Below are 22,300 nucleotides of genomic sequence, written 5' to 3' on the forward strand. Positions count from 1 at the left end.
GCCAAGTGAGTACATCATGATGTGCACGCACCGTGCTCTAAATGATCTCACCGTTACATAAACATGCAAAGTCAGTATTTACAAAATGTGGGGCAAGAGAGCTGCCCACCACCACTTGACTAATTGCTATTCCCTTACAGTATGTAAGTAGAGTAATAATAGAGACAAAGAAAAGGAGCTATCCTGGGGCAATCTAGACTGGGAAACATGGCTGCTAAGGTCGGTGAGTGTTCTAATACCTTGGGGAGAGAGGGATAACCATGGTGAGCTGAAAAGGCTTCTTAGATATCTTTGAAACCTTAACTGAGTGTTGTGTTATCATGAAAATGTGAATTATTAGGGAAAAAAAAAGAAAGAAAAGGAGAAAACAGAAAAGTCATAGGCATAGGGCCATGGAGATAGAAATGACTTTTCAGCATCTGTGGATTGATTTGGACACATTAGGAAGAACCCCTATTGGTGGCTTATGTTCTCATCAAACCTCACAATTTACATGATTCTGTCTATTGATATTCATAGACTGAATTCCACTCTGTTGCCAATAGCATTGGAAACAAGATTCACTTTTTTGTACAAAGTCAAAACTACTTCGGTGGTAATAGGAACATTTTGTACCAAAAGTAATGAAGACGATGTAAAGGGTACTAGTAATACTAAGCATACTTATTAAGCACTGTCTATGTGCCCAGTGTTTATATAGTGTTTTACCTAGATTAATACTACTCTTTCCTAATACAAGGCAGACATTTAAAACTATCTCGATACTAATAGAGGCTGAGTTGCTGGGCCCATGTTACTCACCAGGCATATGGTGGAAAAACTGGGACTCAAATTTGGTGTGTTCTATTCCAAAGCTTAATCATATTTCATCACGTCGAGCCCTAAATGCTAAGAACAAAGCAAACACAACAATGAGAAGAACACAAATTTCCTCTCATGATGTACTTAAACGCACACTTCTGATGGGGTACAAATGTAGTCTGTGTTAACCAGGGCAAAGTTCAGTGCAATGTAAAGGCATTTCGTTTGCTTAGTGCTCCACCTCATTTGAGAACACAGCTATGTGGGCTTAGGCAATTATTTTCTTACTTAATGACTTAATTACTTTCTCATGATTTGATCTTAAAACTCAAACCATCTCCCATACCAAGCCTGTTTATGTTGGAAATCTGAGAGCTCATTTTTTAGGCTCTTGCCCCTAGATGCTACCCAGGGTCCCTCAGAGACTGTGTCCTGAGTGAGGGGTATTTACCTCAAGGTGAGACAAACCATGAAAACCCTTGGCCTCCTTAGCACAGGGATTGAAAACCTCTTTGCAATCACCACAAATTTTTATTTGCTGTTGGAAAATTGCTTTGGGAAATGATGTGGATCAGAGAAGTAAATTTTCTGTCAAGATAAACTTTAGTAGTGAGCAAAGCAAAATTCAGGAAAAAAAAAAGACCCCTAGGTGTTTTATCTCACTTTTATTAACATTCTTTAATATTTACTACCATTGTACTCTGTGAGCCAGACTGTCAGTGAAAGCATTGAACTACAGAGAAGTTTCGGGAATTTCTCTAGAGAGGATATCTTCAGCCTCATTTTACAAACAGAAGCTGTGGATAACAGATGTGCTTCAGAGAGCTGGCGGTTTTAAAAGAATTAAGGTGAAAAGTAAACTCCCTAAAACCTTACCATACAGATACCAAGAATCTACTGCTTCTGGACTGGCCCAGACTTTCCAGTGTGTTTCCAGAAATTGCTGTTTTGCAGTCTGCACAGACGGTGGAGTGCTTGGACTAGCAAGGGAGGGGAGGACGCTTGGCAGGGCACCAGCTCAGAGCGAGATTCTTTTCTTTTTCCCGAAGAACTGAGCCTGGTAAAAAAAAAAAAAAAAAAATCAAAACAAACAGACCCTTTCCTTGTTCCCCATCTGCTTTCCTCCCAATTCTTTGGGGTCGATAGCCCCGGATTAACCAGTGGAACCCAGCAGGTTGCAGGCTGCTGTATCTGTAGCTGGGTTTTGCTGCATTCCAGGGCTGCCTGGCTGTGGTACCCAGGGCTGCTGAGTCTCACCAGCCGATAGATAACAGGACCACAGCCAGAGTCTGTCTTGAACACTCAGAACAGCAGCACATGTGCTTTTGAATCTGATGGTGGTGATATGATGCAATAAATGATTCTAATTGAACCTGGGTAGACTGATGTTCCCCCTTCTTCCAAAACTCTCAATTTTAATTTCTTAGGAGATTCTAGCAGGTCTGGGGACTGGATCTGTTGACGAAACGGGAGAGAATCATTATACTGGGGAAAAAATAAAGGCAGTCACCTGCAGCAAGTCTTGGCACACCTATGTGAAGGAAGCTCGGTAACCTCTTTAACTAAGTAGTCCAGCTGGTTTTGCCTAACAGAGATGGTGATGTCTCTTTCTTCCAACTTACGAGGGAGGTAACTTTTATATTGCTAATATTTCATGTTCTCTTTAAAAAAAATAATAATTGCATTTGTTTATTTTTGGTTGTGCCAGGTCTTTGTTGCTGCGTGCACTTTCTCTCTAGTTGCATTGAGCAGGAGCGACTCTCTGGTTGTAGCGTGTGGACTTCTCATTGCCGTGGCTTCTCTTGTTGTGGAACATGGGCCCTAGTGCTCGAGGGCCTCAGGAGTTGAGGCTCCCAGGTTCTAGAGCGTAGGCTCAATAGTTGTGGTACACAGGCTCGGTTGTTCTTTGGCATGTGGGATCCTCTGGGATCAGGGATTGAACCCATGTCCCCTGCATTGGCAGGTAGATTCTTTACCACAGAGCTACCAGGGAAGCCCTAATGTTCTCTTTCAATTAACCTCTCACAGCTACTTCTTAGAATCTATTTCTAGAAACTAAGTGTTCCTAATGCCTTTCAATGCTCCTCTAGTCTGTTTCTAGAAATACAACACGTAACTATAAACATTGGTGACACAGGGCGGGAGCTACTATTATTTGAGAATTTACTATCAGCTAGCACTGTGGTCAACTCAGTATATGTGATCTCTGATATCTTCTCAAGAACCCACAAGGCAACCATTGGTGTATCTGTTTTAGAGACGTGAATGTTCTCACAGTTCTCAGAGAAGGCAATGGCACCCCACTCCAGTACTCTTGCCTGGAGAGTCCCAGGGATGGGGGAGCCTGGTGGGCTGCCGTCTATGGGGTCACACAGAGTCAGACACGACTGCAGCGACTTAGCAGCAGCAGCAGCAGCATGCCACAGTTCTTAAACTCAAATGATGACCTGTCCAAAAACTGTTAGACCCACTTGGGACAGACCCTGTGATCCACGGTGAGAGAAAGGGAAAGGAGTGCCCGTCCCTTAAGGAGAGAACAGTCTAGTTGCTTCTCCTCTCCATGTGCTCTTGACAGAGTCATGAGGGACTTGATTCAGAGCAGTGACTAATAGCAGGAATTCCACTCCCTGTGGAGGAGAGTTTGAAGCATGTGGACTTCCAAAGTCACACTGTGGGTGGCCACCCATATGCCACCCCCCTCCTCCGTCCATTGCTTTAAGTCTTTGCATGCTACTACATAGCTCTTAAAGTGTCACTTACATTCTCTCCTTTGAGCCTTACCAGATCCTTATGGAAACAGCTGAGCAAGGATTAATTTCTGAATCTTATACACGCGGGAACTGAAGTCCACAGAGGAGGTGATATATCTTAGTCAGTAAGTGACCGAGCCAGGACCAGAGCTCGGTCTATTAATTTCATCCCTAATAGTTTTTTCTAACACATCATGAAACTTAAAAGTAAAGATTGCTCTGGGAGATGTTGAGTGTAGGAGGGACTGATAAGACCAAATTCCCCAGTTGAAACCTTGGCTGTTCAAATAACCTCTGAATTCCAGTTTTCAATATCAAGAACACAGACCTCCTTTGACCCTCTCAAAATCTCAGTCAATGACCTGCCAGGATGCTTTAACTTATTGCTCTTTTGTCTCTTCCCCATGTTCATCACTGTCTATCTCAGCATTTCTCAAACTTCTTTTTTCATTATCTCCCCCTTAAGAGATTTTTTTTTTTTTACCTTTTCCCCTACCTCACTCTGAAATTTTAATACCACAGATATATTGTGTTTATGCACCATATAACATGGGCTTCGCTGGTGGCTCAGCAGTAAAAAATCTGCCTACCGATGCAGGAGACATGGGTTCAATCCCTGAATTGAGAAGATCCCCTGGAGAAAGAAATGGCAACCCTCTCCAGTATTTTTGCCTGAGAAATCCCATAGACAGAGGAACCAGGCGGGCTATAGACCACGGGGTCGCAAAAGAGTCAAACACGACTTAGCGACTAAACAACAAAAACAACTATATACCATAAGTGTATCTCTGCTTTATACATACAAATAATAAGACTTTTTATCCCCTTAAGAGCCAAGTTTTACTCCTTAAATTCAGTATTAGCCCTGTTAAGAATGTATAGTATAGTTCAAAACTAGGAATCCAGTAAAAAAAAAAAAAAAGAGGAGGAGGAAATAAGAAAGAAAAGAAGGAAAGGAGGGAAGAGAAAAAACAAACAACAAACAATGTAACAAGTTAGTGGGGAGACTTCCCAGATAGTCCAGTGCCTAAGACTCTGCGCTCCCAGTGCAGGGGGCCTGGGTTCGACCCGTGGTCAGGAACTAGATCCCACATGCCACAAATAAGAGTTTGCATGTCATAACTGAAATGATCCTGCAGGCTGCAACTAAAAAAGATCCTGCATGCCACAGCTAGGACCTTGCACAACCAAAAAAAAAAAAAAAAAGTTAGTAAAGACACAAAACGCTAAACTGAAAGTGGTTCTCATTTTCCCAGTAGTTAGAGCTTTCCCGGGTAGCATAGATTCATGTGTTGGGATTTTACTTTGGCCAAAGTCTTTCCAATATACCTGTCCAAAGCCAGAGCAGAGCATTCTTCAGTCATTCTGTGATCAAATCACAAGGAACAGTTGGGGCCTTGGAACAGACTCACCTTTCAAGAGCTAATTTCCTAGGAGCAAAATAGAGCATTTCCTCTGACCAAACATGATATCTGTTTGTGGTGTTGGGTAAGTCTCTAAGGTGGAGAGAGATCTTTCCTTGGGGGAGGTTTAATGCATTCCTAACTTTACCTGTTGATAAGAAACAGCAGTAGAGAATGTCTTGGAAAGCAACCTTACTTGCCTCCAGATCCTGCCTAGCAGAGAAGAGAACTAGAAGAAATGCCCCAAGTTACTACTACAAACAAGAAGGGAAAAGCCAGGCAGGCGGCCCTGACTTGCCCAAAGGCGAGAAGCAAAGTAGCAAACCTGGAACTTGGATTCTACATATTAACACATGAGCTTCTCTTCCAGAAGAGCATCCACCCTAGACACGTCCTTCTTTTGTTACACTTACTTGAGCAGCATCACTCTGTGGCTGTTAGTACACAGAGAAAAAATATCTTTAAATAAACACCAGCACATCTGTTATGGCCAAAGATGTATGCTTAGTGTCTCAGGGTCCGGTATGATTTAATATTGTGCTGTGCTTAGTCACTCAGTCGTGTCTGACTCTTTGTGACCCTATGGACTGTAGCCCGCCAGGCTCCTCTGTCTGTGGGTATTCTCCAGGCAAGTAAACTGGAGCGGGTTGCCATGCCCTCCTCCGGGGGATCTTCCCAACCCAGGGATAGAACCCAGCTCTCCCTCATTGCAGGCAGATTCTTTACTGTCTGAGCCACCAGGGAAGCCCATGATTTAATATTGCCGATGTTAAATAAGAGTCTGGGAGCTGGATCACAATCACAGGCTGTGGGATCGCTTTCCACCTTCAGGAATTGACTACAGACAGCAAATAGCTCAGATGTGGGAATAAGTTTTGCTGTAATGCCAAAGACCCACATGAGTGATGTTTCCTTGAACTGGCCACCAGGCTTTGGTTTGTGTGGAAGGAGAAGATGGGACCACACCTGCATGGATATATGGATGTCAGGCACACACGCACTCTCATATTCTAGTGTGGGCTACATTCACGAGGGTACCTGATATCAGTGGCAAAGTCAAGCCAATGAAGAACCAGAAAAAGTCAAACGTTGTATCAACGCTAAGGCCTGAGAAAATTTCAGAGCTGTGAAGGGAGAAGCATGTGTTTCTACTCCTTGACTTCTCACTCTGCCTCCTTTATTTCTCTGTCCAGACCCAGTGCTTTCAGGAACTCAGATTTTTGGATAATACCCTATCACAGAAGGAAATGGGGGCAGTGTGGCTCTGAACCCTGTTGGACTGAGCCCCGCCCCCGGCTGTGTGACATTGTTTTATTGGGTTAGCCAAAAAGTTCTTTCGGGTTTTTCTGCACCATCTTACAGAAAAACCCAAACAAACTTTTTGGCCAACATGATATTTATCTGTTCTTAAAACAAGCAAACCCAGAACCCACTTATCTAGCACCTACCATATACCAGGCACTGTTCTGAGCACTTTACAAAGAATATCTCATTTAATTTTCAATAATAACCTATTTAATTCTAACATCCCTATTTTCATTTTATAGATGAAGGGATTGAGTATCAAAAAGGTTAAGTATTAATCAGTTGCCAAAGTCACTCAGCCAGAATTGAAGCCAAGCCCTGTGTCTCCAGAGTCAGTGCTTGTCCCCTCCCCCATCCCCATTAAGGTAAGTGACGCTGGGCAAGTCACTGAACATCTCTAAATGTCAGTTTACCTATCTGCAAAATTCAATGCTTCTCTGGACAAAGGCTTCCCTGGTGGCTCAATGGTAAAGAATCCGCCTGCAATGCAGGAGATCTGGGTTCGATTCCTGGGTCAGGAAGATCCCCTGGGAAAGGGAATGGCAACCCACTCCAGGATTCTTGCATGGACAAATGAGCCTGGCGGGCTATAGTCCATGAGGTCACAAAGAGTCGGATATGACTGGGGGACTAACACTTTCACTTTAAATGAGAAAATGTTAAAGATTTAGCAGGTTGCCAGGCATCTGGTAAATACAATATGTAATAAACACTCCTCTTGGGGGGCGGGGCAGGAGGGTGGTGGTTGCCTTTCACAGATGGATCAGGTTGAAGTGGAAGCTTCTCTTTCACATACTCATCATGTGTCTGGTGGACCTAGACTCAGCACTGTCTTCTTCCTAATGCCTCATCTTCAAGTTAAATTGGTCTCTTGTTCACTCAACAAAAATTTACTTAATCCCTGAACAAGAAATGCTGTGTCACTTTGAATGAGCTAACCAATTCAGTTAGAACTAAAAGAACTGAGCGATGTGTTACCTTTAGTTTCATTTCCATTATTAAAATTTCTCCCCTTCTTCCTTACAGCATGTTTGCTCTTTTCTCTTTGTACCTTTTACAATTTTTGAAATAGTGTGCAAAAAAGAATCAATATGAGAAACTCAGATAAAAATGACCTGGACAGAAAGCAAGAGTGAGGCTGAATTCCAAGAAGGACCATTATTTTTAGAATAAAGCACATGCACGCACACACAGACTCAGTTGCAGGGAAATATAGATTTCACGGCAAATGCAATCACCATGGAGCAGACAGTGAGACGAAATCACAGAGTGAGTGGTTGTCCTGCAGCTGAGGGACAAATGACAGGATTGCCTTGGCCAGCTGAAGACAGATTGTCGCATTGTTCCATTAATTGTGTAGAGCTTGGCTTTTCCAGACCTTTCTGTGGCAGACTAATCCAGCTCTCACTTGCCACTGACTGAGCTGTCTCACTTTTATCCAAGGCTGCCTACAGTATCTCTGAGAGGTCCCCACCGCACAGAGTTTGCAATCCTGAGAACGCTTAATTGAAGATAAACACACACTGATGGTGGACATCTAGTAATAAAAAAAAAAGGGGGGGGGGGCATTGGTTTAAGGAGATAAATATGCTGGAAGATTCGATATTTATCCTGGCTTTATTTTAAGTCCTATAAATTGTTGGCAAATCTGGTCTTACATATGAGCAACTGCCTGCATTGTTTCATTTGAGAGGAACAAGAAACGATCTCCTGTCCAAGTACACATCACCAAGGTGTCTCAGTACCTGCAATTCTAGCATTAGAACAATGTTTCTTATTGCCCTAAAAGATCTTTTTTAAGCTGCAGGAATTTCTAGGCAAAACTGGTATCATCGTCCATCTATCCATTTTCTACTGGCATTTAGTTTACACATTCTCTAAAGAGTTGCTGATAAAAGAGTTAATGGCAGTGGGCTGAGTGGAAAGGGAACATTTTGATGTTTGGGGATATTTGGGAAAAGTTGGCATCTATTTGGAATTCTCTGAGGTATCATGAAAGCTTCTATGAAAATGAAAAGAGTGTCAGGCTAGGAGGAGAGGGGAAGTTAAGAACCAAAGGGCAGTACCAAGCCTGTGATACCAAACTTTGTCATTGTCAGGCTCCCAGACTCCGGCTAGAGAATGAGAGCGTATAGGAGTATGAGTGCGGTGTGTTCTCCAGGACTCCTGCTAGAAGACTTACTGACTTTAGTATTTTGAGCAAGGTCAGCCCTGCCTCATCACAACCAAGCAGAGGAGGAAAGGGAAATGATAGAGGTAGGAGGGCACAGAATTTAGAAGATGCAATTCCAGGTGCTAGGCTTTGACTTTCGGCAAGCTTCTTAACCTTTCCTGATCTGAGTCTTCTTGTCTAAATGATGGCACAAGGTTGTGTCTGCCTTTTGTGCTTATTGGGAGAATTAAAATAAATAAAAGAGTACTCAGTAAACTATGCGCAGAAGGCAATGGCAACCCACTCCAGTACTCTTGCCTGGAAAATCCCATGGACGGAGGAGCCTGGTAAGCTGCAGTCCATGGGGTCTCGAAGAGACTGAGCGACTTCACTTTCACTTTTCACTTTCATGCATTGGAAGGAAATGGCAACCCACTCCAGTACTCTTGCCTGGAGAATCCCAGGGACGGAAGAGCCTGGTGGGCTACCATCTATGGGATCGCACAGAGTCGGACACGACTGAAGTGACTTAGGAGCAGCAGTAAACTATGGAGTACTCAGAAACAAAAGACAAGCCCATCTAAGCGAATACCTCTTTCTCACAATCAGCTCCATCAGGGGGAGTCAGTGAGGCCAGGGCCTCCTCACTTAACAGTGACCCCCATCTGGCCCTGCTGCCACCAGCTCACCGTGGTTTCTTACAGAGCTCTAGTCAGACCTGTGAATCTCACTCACTGCTGAGCTACAAATGTGGCAATTCTTGTGATCCTCTAGCTCGATGTTTCTCAACCTTGGCTGAATTTCACAATGCCCTGGGAAGTTTTGAAATATTTCCTCATCAAGACCACACTCCGGATCAATTAAACCTGAATCTCTGGGGGAGGGACCTAGGCATTACTATTTATTAATGCCCTCAAGTGGTTTCAGTGTGCCGCCAGGGTTGAGAAGCATTTTCCTAGCTGAGCAAAAGAAAGAAAGATGCAGCTAGAAATTTTTTTTTTTTTCTTGTAAAGCAAGGAGAAAAATGGCTTCCCAACAAGACATTGAGAAGAGGCAACTAGCCAACCCAGTAGATCAGAATAAAGAAAGAAATTAAAAGAAGTTTTGAAGTAGGGTTGGTGTATTACAACTACATACAATGATTATTTGATCAACATAAAACACAAATCTTGAAACTCCCTTCTTGCTCTCTTTTTTTCCTCTCTCTTCCCCTCTCCACCTGCCACAACTTTGACTTTTATTTTTCCCTGATCTCTCCCTTTCTCCATCCCTCCTCCTTCCTTTCATTTTATTAAATGACTCTGAATTCCTAGTATTAACTGTAGCTGCTTACTCAAACCTACTAAGTTATTCCCAGGGTCCTGTACTTCTTCCCTGCCCCCACCCTGGCCTACCCCCACCACAGCGGTGTTCTTCAGCCTTTTTGCTGGTCCTGCTTCAGCGCAGACCCCTGTGTCTCCCCTTCTCATGCGTGGGTGAGTGTGAGTGCCTGCCTCCTCTCTGGGGTTTCCTTTCATCTTCCCGCACGTTCTAAAAGCCCTATTTTCCACCCACACATGCCTGCACTTTCTCATCTGTTTTCCGGTGTTCCCACCTCCCCCTCTGAAGCCCCACGTCTTTGTAATTTTTTATCTACTTTTTCTCATTCGGATGCAGGCAAGCCTGATGAATCAGAATATCTGGGGAATGGGAGTTCAGGGGAATTTTAATTTTCTGGTTAAGTGGTACTCGCTTGAAAACTACTTTTGTTTTATGTTTTATTGTTTGGGGAAAATGATAAAATAGAAGCCCAGAACCAGAAGGGTCCTAAGGGAATACCTGAAGGCAAAGAGAGAGGCTCACTGCAATTAAGATGAGAACAACGTGGACTCAAGGCCTGTGAGTACCAGCAACAAGTCTAAAGATCATCTCTCCTGACTTCAAGACTGGGTTTCTCCCAGAACACACTCTTGACTTGGCCTGCAGAACTTTTGATTAACCAGGACCTATCGAAAGTAAATTACATTTGGGGGGACTTTCCTAGTGATCCACTGGTTAAGATTACATGCTTCCAAAGCAGGGGAGTGTGAGTTCATCCCTAGCTAGAGAACTAAGATCCCACATGCCACGGGGCATGGCCAATAAGTAAATAAGTAAATTATACTTTTAAGTCAACTCTCTAGTTCTCCTAATGCCATAGGCCTATGAACTTCACTCATCAGTGTGGCCCACCTGGCCCCAAATGCCTTTCAGTCTGTGATGCTTGAATCTCTAGATCCTCATGCTTCTAGGTTCTGAGACCAGGTCTCTGATTAATAGGTCCACCACTCACTAGGCTAAGCACATTGATTTTTTTTTTCATAAACTTTTTATTTTGTATTGGAGTATAGCCAGTTAACAATGTTGTGATAGTTTCAGGTGAAGGGCAAAGGGACTTGGCCATACTTATACATGTATCCATTCTCCCCCAAAGTCCCCTCCCATCCAGGCTACTACATAACATTGAGCAAGGTTCCATGTAAGCCCCTTGATTTTTAAAGTGAAAGCCTACTTATACCTCGGAGACATTCCAGGGTTGGTTGGAGCAGGGAAAAAGCCCAGGCAGAGGGGCTGAATTTATTCAGACAGCAGAACTCCTCCTGGAAGGAATATCAAGTGTCTCATTTTCCCTCTTGTTAATTAAATATCCACTGTTAACTTGACATTTTTTTTCTTGTTTCCTAAATGAAGTCTTACCAGAGAAAAAGTGGGTCAGTGGAGGGCTCTGACAAGTTTTGTCCCAGTTAATTTAAGTTTTGCCATATGTTCTTTGAGAAGCATGTGCTAACTACAGGTCCTTGTGCTGATTAGCAACCAACCTGAGGGGTTTTCATTTAGATTTCCAGTTCTTTCTCAAGAGAGAGCAAGATGAGAAGGCAATAGATCTAGGTGAACCACTCCAAGCAAAGCTGTAATGCAACATAATGGTGTTGATGGCATTGTTGCTCTATACCAGGCAGCAGAGTTTCTCAACTTCAGGCACCCTTGACGTTTTAGGGTAAATGGTTCTCTGTTAAAAAGGAACTTCCTCTATACTGTAGAGTATTCAGCAGGATCCATGACTTGTACTCATTAAAGGCTGGTAGCATCCAACCCCCCTGCATGAAAATCACAAATGTTTCCAGACATTATATTAATTGGGTGGCAGATTTGCTCCTGATTGAGAACCACCACCTTCGAGACATAGTCCATGTAATGACCAAGAAGAGAAGGTGAATAAACCCCCAATAATAATATACAGATACTGGATACGTGCTACACTTTAGTGTCTCTGAGTCCAAAGTCATCTGGTTAGTGGCTAGACAGGGTGATTAACTGAACTTTCTGCTCCTGGAAGCCTGTGAGAAGTTTCCTCTGTTGACAGAGTCCTGCATGACCTGATAACCAGAGGCCAGAGCAATCAAAGTCAGGGTGAAAATTCCTGGAGGCGAGCATTGCACCCGTGTCATCTACCAAGAATATGGTGAGCACGTACCCTAGCCCAGGCCAGTCCTAGGGTCTTTGCTGGCTAGAGGAGTAGAGAAGGCACCCATTCAAGGAAATTAGAAAGAGGCTATAGTTGAAAGTCTGACCTTTCATAATGGGATTATCTGGTGGCTCAGTGGTAAAGAATCTGCCTGCCAATGCAGGAAATGCAGGTTCAGTCCCTGGGTTGAGAAGATTCCCTGGAGAAGGAAATGGCAACGTGCTCCAGTATTCTTGCCTGGGAAATCCCATGGACAGAGGAGCCTGGCAGGACATAGTCCTTAAGGTTGCAAAAGAGTTAGACACAACTCAGTGACTAAACAACAACAATCACAACATAGGTGAAAGGCCACCAGAGTGAATGCCCTGTGCTTCCAGTTACTGGCTGGGTGACTTTCCACAAAAGCACTCAACCTCTCTAAGCCTTAGGTTCCTAATGTAAAAATAAGGTCCAGATAAAGATTCTTATACCAAGTAGCCACTCAGTAAGTGTTTTTCCTCCGTCTCACTTACAACTCCAACTCAGCATTAAGGATAATAGTAATAGTAATAGTTATAGTCAGGCTTTTGTTTTGAGTATAATTCCAGAAACGGCATTCAATTGAGGAAGGCCAGGAAATGGGGCCCAGTTACAGGAGAAAGAATTTTGCCTCCTAGAATCCCTGGAAAAAAGTCAGAGTAGAGCATTTATTAATGTAGAAATGTTTTGCAACCCTGAGGTGGAACTTTTGAGTTAGGTACATATTCTCAGAAGAATGCTTTGCTGGCTTTTACCACTAGGTAGCAGGCGTACACTCTCCTATGGCACTGGCATGAGGAGCCCAGAAGATTCCCCAGTCTGCAAAGCCTCTATCAGCTCATTAACTAATGCCTGAAAATACCATCAGCCACCTCAGCCCTTTACACGTTGTGATTGATTTTATCAGATCCTTTCCTGAGTTAAAGTTTGATCATGGAAGAAGAAAGTAGGAAGAAGAAAGTAGGAGTATAATTAATGCTGCGGGATATAGTTATATACTGTGATCATGTGTATGTGATCATACATGTGGATATATATATATAAAAATATGACAATGTAATATGTATATGTGGCTATTTTGTGTCATGTTATGTCATTTACATATAAGTATGCATGTGTGTGGGCTTCCCAGGTAGCACTAGTGGTAAAAAAAAAAAAAAAAAAAAAACACCCACCTGCCAGTGTAGGAGACAAAAGAGACACCAGTTCCATCCCTGGGTGGAGAAGATCCCCTGGAGGAGGGCACAGCAACCCACTCCAGTATTTTTTATTTTTGCCTGGAGAATCCCATGGACAGAGGAGCCTGGCGGGCTACGGTCCATAGCGTTGCAAAGAGTCAGACACGACTGAAGCAACTTAGCACACACATGTATATGTGTATCCCTAAACTTTTCCCAGAATATACGTCAGGCACCTGTGTAATAGTCATATTCCAGTTAATTCCTTGCTATTTAGCATTCCATCCACAGCAAGCCCAAATCAACCAACAGCAACCATCTATCTAGAGGAAATAACTGATGCTTATTTTGACTCCCCCCAAAACATTATAATACCCATTTTCCAAAAGAGATGTAAATTCTGGTCTCTTAGTAATGCTGTGTGTGAGAAGGGTATCTGATGCCTTTCATTTTCCCAGGGTGTGTGATCCACCAGTGCCCTCTTCTCTAATGCATGGCTGCGCCAGACAGAACATAAACTGAACTTGCTGACAGGTTGGTGACTACAGCCCAGGAACATAGGAAGCCTCTAAACCTTCCAGCGATCTGTGTGCAGTTGCTCCGGAAACGTGGGAGAAGTAACAAGTGGTGTCTGCCCCTCTAAAGACCTACACGTACTCATGAGTGTGTTGTTTAATACTAAGTCTCCTTCCTGAAGGCAGAGAGGAAGGTGAGGCATGCTTAGACTTTGAAGAGCTTCAGAGAATATTGAAAAAAGGATTTTAAAAGTTTCCTTTCACCAGAATAACCTTTCTCTGTGATGGCAACCTTGCAGTCTTGAGAACCTGAACTACCTGGTGGTTTCAACTCTCAGAGCTGGAGTCTGAGTCCCAAGGGCTGCCTTTCCTGGGAGTGAAGGCCAGAGAAAGGGGTTCATTTAACCTGCTCCCTCTGGTAGCACTTAAAAAAAAACCTACCAGGGCTAAGACTGGTCTGAGAGTGTCATTTGTCATTTCAAAAGACTTTTTTTTTTCCATATATAAATATTCAAGAAACCTCTATACCAGGGCTGAACTTTAATCAGCTGGGAAGGTAGTGCAAATGGAGGGTTAATCCATCACAATGCCCAGGAAGAGACGTGAATCGTGGCTTTAAATTCTTTCCAGACAACACAGGACAATGAGATTAGCACCCTCTGTGGGAAGAACAACAACCAAAAACAAGGTGCTACACCTTTAAAAATCAGATTCTCTTTTAAATGCTCAGTAGTTTCCTTAGAGGGGGTCAGAGCAAGTTTGGTGAAGCTTAAAGATCAATTAATTTAAGAAAGAAAAGATTTCAAGTGTCATAAAACCTTAGTTAAAACTATCAGATTTGCCTCATTCTTGCCTCCCCCGTCCCACTTCTATTCTCCAAAGCAAGAAATGCAGGAGCATGAAACAGAATGAGCTGAATTCCTCTGTTTGTGTAGAAAACACATTTGCTTGCCTACAAAGACACAACGCAGACACACAGGCACACATGCACACACACACACACACACACAAAGTAAGAACATAGCTTTGTATGACCATCGTTAGTTCTCCAGGTCTCAGAGTAGACAGTCCTCTCTTCAACAGTATTTCATTAGATTTATATGGACTTCAGATCTTCTGTATACGTGGTGTTTAGTCATATGGGGAGGAGTGGGGGTGTCAGCAGCATATAACAAAGCATGACTATTCTCTCATTTTTTCTCATGGCCACATTTTAAAAAGAAGAATGAAGGGGACAAAAAAGTCTTCGGGATAGGAGATTCTCCAGTCTCCAGTATACACATTTCTAGGGGTTGGGGTGGATCTCTGCCTCTGCTGTTTTCCAGAAAGGCTCTGCTTCTGGAAGCTTTCCCTACAAGCACACCAACAGGGCCCTTAATGCACCAAGCCAGAGCAGCTTTTGGCACTGGATCCCAGTAGGCTTCTTAGGAGGAGATTAAATCAGTGGAATCCAAGGATTGACTCCTACAGTTGCACAATTGGGGGATTTTTTTTTTTATTCCCAGAAAAATCAGTTGTCTTCTAAAGGTCTTTTCAGTGGAATTTCATTATAGATGTCCCTGGAACCCCTGCCCTCCAAGATGGTATTTACAATGGCATCCCCAAATGATCATAAAGACTGAATCCAAAACGCCCTCCTTGAAGTTATCAAGGCACCTCTCTTCTAGAACATTAGTAGTCTAAATGGGTGCTGTATGCATGGTATATATCATAAAGTCATGTTTTAATTATAAACAAAATAAAATGAGGTCTCCTGATCAGAAAGAATGAGCTTATGGCATGCATGTGTGTGTGTGTGTGTATGTATATATATATGTAAGGAGCTATCTAACAAAGCTTAACATCTTAGAGACATTTGCAAAATATTTCTCTTGAAAGAGCTTCTTAGTCTCTTAGAAGCAGTATTCTTAGACACAGTAATTTCTCCATAGGTAGAAGAGAAATCTACCTTCAGTCCTCAGCTTAAGTAAACCTCCTGGTGATGCCATTCTGCATTTCAAACAGCTGACTTTGCCTCTTTAGATGGGTGACTGGAGGCATTTGCATTTGGGGAGAAGGTGGTGTATATTTTCTCCCCCCAATCCCTCTTCATGCTATTCCGACTTCTCTCTCTCTCAAAAGAAAAGGGAAAATACAAAGATGCCTGTCTGCAGGATCATTCAGAGAGGTTAAGTACCTGAGTTTGAGGAAGACTTTTAGACTCCAGACAATATTAGTTTGCCAGCTTTCACTCGTGACAGTTTATTTCAATCATACATTTACTTAAATTGCTAGCTAGTGAAAGACCCCTCCCATCCACCACACCTCCTCCCCTTTTCCTGCCCTGCACCCACCACCTGGTACCACTCTTAAGTTTAGTTCAATAAACAACCTACATCTCTATGGACCTAGAAACCTATGAAGGTTGGCAAGGGGCAGTCATTGACCCCAACACAGAAAAAAACTAAAACATCACAGGGAAAGCAAGCGTTACACAACAGGGTTAGCTGAAGAGAGGCAGCTTTTCTATACTGGGTTAACAAATTATTCCCATCTCAGTAATATTGGAAGGTAGGCTCAAAAGCTCATCTTTCCCACCCCCATCACTTCCATATGAGCCTGCCTGTAAAGTCTCCTGCTTCAGGCAGCACCCAGCTAGACATTCAGCCCGAGGTAGGCTCTTTCAGTGTTCCCCACAGCAGCTAGGAGTGTGTTGTCCCCATGAGAGCCTCAGCCTGCTGCAGTCTTAGCAATATGCTCCAGGAAGCACAGCTTTCATCACCAAGCATTTGGATTCTGCCTTATTTCCCTGAGTCAAACCACAAGAGAGCAGGAGCTGAGGGTCTTTCACTTGGAAGAGTATGGAAAAGGGGCACAAATGCTACCAAGACTGGTGAATCAAAGGCATAGAAGAACAGAGGCATTTGGGGGTGAGGTTTTGAATTGATTAGAAAGATGCTTTGTATTAAGTGCAAAAACGTTTCTTGTTCATAGGAAAAACTGGCAACTGCCTTTTAAAAAGCATTTGCAATGATCTCTGCCTTCAAGGCTGATCAAGGATGCTCAGTCCTCAGTTCGCCTTTCCCTTGCTTTAAAGTGGCTAAATTACACTGTGCTCCCCCAAACATAATATAGAGGGTCTGACTTTTTTCAGTCCTTAATCATGTGGGGTACATCCACCTGATAAGCTGTTTGTCCTTCTTAATGTCTCAAAATGAGCCTGGCTACTTTGCTCTTGAATTTCTGGATTTTCCCTCTGGTCACTAGATCACCCCTACACACACACCCATGCACACACCCACCCACACACACACAGAGGTAGGAAATTGTAACTATTACTTCTCTTAACACAGGTAACAATTCATTTAGGTTACACCAGTCTGTAAAAACTGTAAATGCTATTTTATTTTAAACATTTTAAGTTTACAAAAAAAAAAAATCAATGATTGGTACCTTTTTACACTCTCAGATTCCTGAATATGGACAGATCTTCAAAGGGAGGAAGGAGTTTTCATATGAAATTTTAAGATAGACTGTCCTGAAGGTTGTGGGGTGGGGTTTTGTTGTGTTTGATCTCATTTTTTTTTTTTTAAAGACACAATAAAGCTAAAATGTCAAGTCTCTGGGAGTGATCCCCTTACAGTTTCAGTCAAGGAGCGTATCAGAGCACAGACCCCAGCCTGGCACTCGCCGGCCCGCCCCGGTTGTCCAGGCATATTTGGTAGCGCACGGGTTGAGAGTCTCTAGGGCAATCACACCTCGCATTCTCTCGCGGGCTGCTGGTGGCAGGTACACGAGCCATACTCGTTGATGATGACCAGGGCTCCCTCAATGTGGTTCGGTTTGTAATCAACGTAGTATTCCTGGGCAGACATGGCAGCCATCTGATGCATGGTCTGTTTCTGCTTTTGCTTCCTGCGCTGCGTGACAAAGCACTGTCTGAGCTGCCTGAGGCTGGCTGGGAAACACTTCCAGGAGACATAGAGCACCAAGACCACGATGAGGAAGGAGAAAATGAGGGCCATGGTGCCGGTGACCACCTTGTGGATCTGCACGGCATTCTCGGCGTGTTCGCCGGGGAGAGCCACGGTGACAGGCTCGGGCGTGCTGTCGGGCTGCCCCTCCCTGTCGTCAGCGAGTGTGGTGGCCGGGCCGGCGGGGGACCCCAAGTCGCTGCGGTTGGTGACGGCCGAGAGCAAGTGGCCGCTGGTGGGCTCGGCTCCCTCCTCACACAGGTGGAACGCGTACACGGCGTCCAGGACGTCCTCGCCCTGCGCGTACTCGGGGCTGGCGCACTGCAAGTTGCCATCGTAGCGCCCCTGGAAGTTGCTGAGCCAGGAGGCCAGGGCGCACACGTTGCGCCCACAGTCCCAGAGGTTCCCGGCCAGGGTGATGCTGGTCAGTGACTTCCAGGAGTTGAGGATCCGGGGCTCGACGTAGGTGAGGCGGTTGGAGTCCAGCTGCAGGGACTGGAGGTGCGGCACGGTCTCGAACACGTGGGGCTCCATGTACTCGATCTCGTTGCCCGACAGGTCCATTTTCTCCAGGTTCCACACCCAGTCCAGCGAGCTGACCACAATGGCCACCTTGTTCCTCCTCAGGCAGAGCGAGTGCAGGGAAATGAGGCGCGGGAAGTGGGCGAAGTTCACCTTGACCAAATCGTTGTGCTCCAGGTGCAGCTCGGTGAGCTTGAACAAGCCGGCGAAAGAGTTGCGCGCCAGACTCTTGAGCTGATTGTATCCGATGTCGAGAAACTTGAGGCTGCGGCAGTCCTGGAAGATGCGCACGGGCACGAACTGGATGGCATTGGCCCGCATGTGCAGCGTAGTGAGCTTCCGCAGCCCATGGAAGAGGTCGGGCGCCAGCGCCTGCAGCTTGTTGTACGAGAGGTCCACGCTGCGCAGGTTGGGCATGGGCCGGAAGGTGGTATTGGCCAGCTGGGTGATCTGGTTGGAACTCAGGGTGAGTTCCTTAACTCGGCGCAGTTTCTGAAAGGCGTCCCCCTGCACCGAGCAGATGTGATTGTGATCCAGATAGAGCCACGTGAGCTGCATTAACCCCGTGAACTGGCCGGCGCGCAGCTCCGAGAGGCTGTTGTAGCGCAGGGACAAGCCCAGCAGGCCGGACAGGTTGTGGGGCGCCTCGGTGAGGTTGAGCGCCTCGCAGTACAGCAGCCGCCCCTCGCACCGGCACAGCTGCGGGCACCCGCTGGGGGCGGCGGGCAGCATCTGAAAGCAGGCCCCCAGCAAACACAAGACCACCCCCGAGGGCCTCCTCAGCAGCCAGTGTAGACAGAGACCGAGCAGCAGGAAATCCATTAGCGAGAATCTTTCCAGAGAGGCTGGAGAATGTCCATTGGAAGCGCTCGGTCAGAAATCTACATCATATTTTATTCCGAGGGAGGGGGAGCGGGGGAGGGGGGAGAAAAGGGCAACAATCAAATAAATATATTGAAATAAAGCAGGACTCCCCCCCCCCACTCCCCAAAGCCACACGTTCACCTCTAAGCATGCAGAAAGCTGGGCAGCATAGAAAGTTCACAGCCACGGAAAAAGATCAAAGAGATGGTGATTTGGTCCATGTTAGATGCTGCAGCAAAGAAAAGGGAGGAAAAAAAAAAAATCTTCGGGAAAGAATTTAATTAAAAAGTGTCTTACCCACCCTTTTCCAGAGAGTGACAACCTCCATTCAGCTGCTCCCTTTGTGTGCAGGCTAATTATATGCAGGGCGAGAGAAGACCCCTCTGTGTTTCCGAGGCAGCCCCGGTCCGCGGCCGGCGGATCTGGCAGGCGCACAATGTCTCACTTTGCTGCTCGGCTCCGGGCTGCAAGGGCGGCCGGCGAGGCGGGGAGGCGACTTCTAGGACCTGCAAGTTTCCCAACTACGTGCGAGGAGCCGGGGTTTCGCCTTCCTGCCGCTGTCCTTTCCCTCTGCAGTTCGGACTGTGACGTTGTGGGGGAAAAAAAAAAACTCCAAACTCGGGGCTCGCGACTCCCCAGGATTTGACAGTCTGGTTAATGTCCGTCATTGGAAAGGACCCCTGACCGGCGCCACCTTTTCCTCCGCGGAGACCGCCTGCCATTCGAGCCCGGGGCGGCTGCGGAGAGCGGGCTCGCTCATCCTTTGCGGGCGGCGGGGAGGTGCGGGAGGCGGCGCGGGGAGCAGGGAGCGGCGCCCCGGCTCCTTCCCTCCGCCAGGCTGTGTGCGGCGCGAGCTTGCACCGGCACCTACTGCTCACTGAGTGTCGTAAGCTGCTCACGATTGTGCGTCTTCCCGGAGCACCTCAGACATGGGCAGATTGAAAAGGGGTGGGCAGAAAACCAACATTTTCCCGAACCACTAAAGTAATATATGTTCTTTGATGAAAAGGAAAACACTTTCAGCTTTTTGGTCCATATTTCAAAAAAAAGGAGGGGGATGGAGGTATGGGAAAGCATCATCAACCACTGAGATATTTCCAAGTGGGAGACTGAAATACTCTGTTATGCTCCCCCTCTCCTTTCCGTTTGAGGAATGTTCCCCCCTCCCGCTTTAAAGCTGTCTACGTGTAAGAGGTACGTAGGAATCCGTAGAGAAATCAACATTTGGTCCCTTGCTTTAGAAAAGCAACTTGAGAGAAGCTAGAGGAAGGCAATGATTGTGGGGACTTGACTTTTTTTTTTTTTTCCTTGCGTGGACTGGAGTTCTGCAGTCAGCCAGCCCTTTTGGGTGGTGGATGGGGTAAGGAGGTGGGGGGAATGCTTTTCAAACTCGGCCGATTTGGGAAGCCATCCCAGTCCAAAGGTAGGAGACCCAGAGTGGCTGAACCGTATGTATATCTGTGTACAGAGAGTCTTTCTTGCCCAAGATCCCTCCGGGGCTTCACTAGTCTCCATAGATGTCAGTGAGGTCCCGGGTGGATTAAAGAAAGATTTTACTGCCTGACACCGGGAGGGCTGACCCTGACGTGCTGCTCACGGTGATTACAGAGCCCTGCAGTACACTCCACTCCAGAGGAATATGCCAGAGAATGAGCGGAGAAGGGGTCATTTAAACCCACTTCCATACACACCTCTACTTAAGCTTTGACACTGTTACTAAATTGTGTCTTTTGAGTGTGAAGAGATGTCCTTGCCTGATTATTTCCATTAACAATCATTTATGGATGGGCTCCTTCAGCTTGTGATGAGCTCTAACTTGTCTCAGCTTGTTTGGAGAGGGTCTGCATTGCTATGGTCAGGAACCTGTTGGTGATCTTTTTTTTTTTTTTTTTAAGAATGACAGAGAAGCCCTGCCAGAAGTGAGTGGATAAGCCTACTGTCTTGACTAAGATGCCCAGAATGGTGACAGGGAGAATCAAATGTGAATTCCCATCTCCTCACTTTGCATTTCTATCATGTCTGACTGTTAGGTACTGAAAACAAGTAGGCATCATCTGTAGTTGTACTCACATTTGATAAGAATGAACTGGACTTGCTTTGGACAAGTAACTTGGCTGGGCCTTAACACCCAAGCTGAAGACACCAACCAGTGGAATCAAAGTCACCAAAGACTGGTGATACTTTTCAGGAAAAGTCATACGAACAAGGGCATGAATCATTCCATTTTTGTATTCCTCTGAGCTCTGCCCTGGTCATTCATCTCTGAGATGCATCATTTAATTGGAAGGAAAACAAATCTAAATGTCCTAGACATCACATGCTGTCTTAGGAGCTAAAAAAGACATTCAGAAATCAATCCCCTTAATTTTGTACATAACAAAACCCAAGCAAAGATTCACTGGATGATTATTCAAGGTCTCACAGCTTCTTACTGGCACAGATAGTTTTTTTTTTTTCCTCCTCTCCCACATCAAAGTGGTGGTCTTCCCATCTTGATGGTTGCCTCTCTGTCACTCTTGCCTCTTTCTCAACTCTGCTGAGCACCTGCAGGTTTTGTCCTGGCACCTTCAAGGTGCTGCAGAACACTTTAACAGACAAACAATTTCACCATCAAGTGTTTTCACCTCTTGCCAAGACAATTATTCCTGACAGCAAGCCGGCTGATTGAGCCATAAACTATAAAGGGTTGGGAGACTGGGGCGGGCAGGGGTAAACATTGGCCAACCATTCAGCAAGTATTGTTGAGTACAAGCCACCCAATCCCCATGGCTGCTAGGAAGAAAATTCTCCTAATGTAGGCAGCTTGGCAAAGTCATGATAGAGCCTGCCAAATGGGCAAGAAGAGGTCCCACTTTGGATGTCACTTGATTTGTAGAGCTGGTACAGAGAGGCAGAAAAGAGTTGAGTGTTGGCAAGAAGGAAGGAGAATAAAATTAAATTCACTGCATTTATATGTGAGTTTTCTTTTAAGTACACTACTTAAAACATAGAAGATGTGTCTCGGCTGTAATTAAAATATATGTATGTACATATATATATTGCTTTTCACATTATTATCCCCCAAATCATTTCATCTGGATGGTATCTTTAAACCTTTCCCACTTCTAATGTGGCAAGTTTGCATCTTTTCTACGGTTTTAAACCCCTTGGCAGAACCGTATACATTAACAGATTGAAATGAGCTTTATTGAAATTTAGCTATTCTAAGTCATCTGAGTTGCAGAATCCCAATTTATTATGTATTTAAAGCATACCAGCCCTGATTAAATCAATGCAAATTAGGTTAAATAAGAACAACATGAATCAAGTGTTTCAGCAAAGTTGAGTTGAGAAACGACAACTTTTGAGTCACCAC

General features: G+C 45.0%; 2 protein-coding genes across 3 annotated transcripts in view; one reads left to right on the forward strand and one right to left on the reverse strand.

The window, feature by feature from the left end:
* Positions 1–22,300, forward strand: part of CTNNA2 (catenin alpha 2) — a 1,382,498-nt gene that overhangs the window by 941,399 nt on the left and 418,799 nt on the right. The gene's annotated exons all lie outside the window — the stretch shown is intronic.
* LRRTM1 (leucine rich repeat transmembrane neuronal 1) lies at positions 16,999–19,800 on the reverse strand. Of its 2 annotated transcripts, none has more exons than XM_005891824.3 (2): positions 19,247–19,800; positions 16,999–18,962 (listed from the first exon to the last, which is right to left on the reverse strand). In XM_005891824.3, exon 2 carries the CDS (start codon positions 18,901–18,903, stop codon positions 17,338–17,340), a length of 1,566 nt encoding a protein of 521 aa, XP_005891886.1. In that variant the 5' UTR covers positions 18,904–18,962; positions 19,247–19,800; the 3' UTR covers positions 16,999–17,337. The 2 variants fall into 2 exon arrangements, with proteins under 2 accessions (XP_005891886.1, XP_070236240.1); XM_070380139.1 differs by having other exon boundaries at positions 19,243–19,800.

This window comes from Bos mutus, chromosome 11, assembly GCF_027580195.1.
Source record: "Bos mutus isolate GX-2022 chromosome 11, NWIPB_WYAK_1.1, whole genome shotgun sequence".
Lineage (NCBI taxonomy): Eukaryota > Metazoa > Chordata > Mammalia > Artiodactyla > Bovidae > Bos > Bos mutus.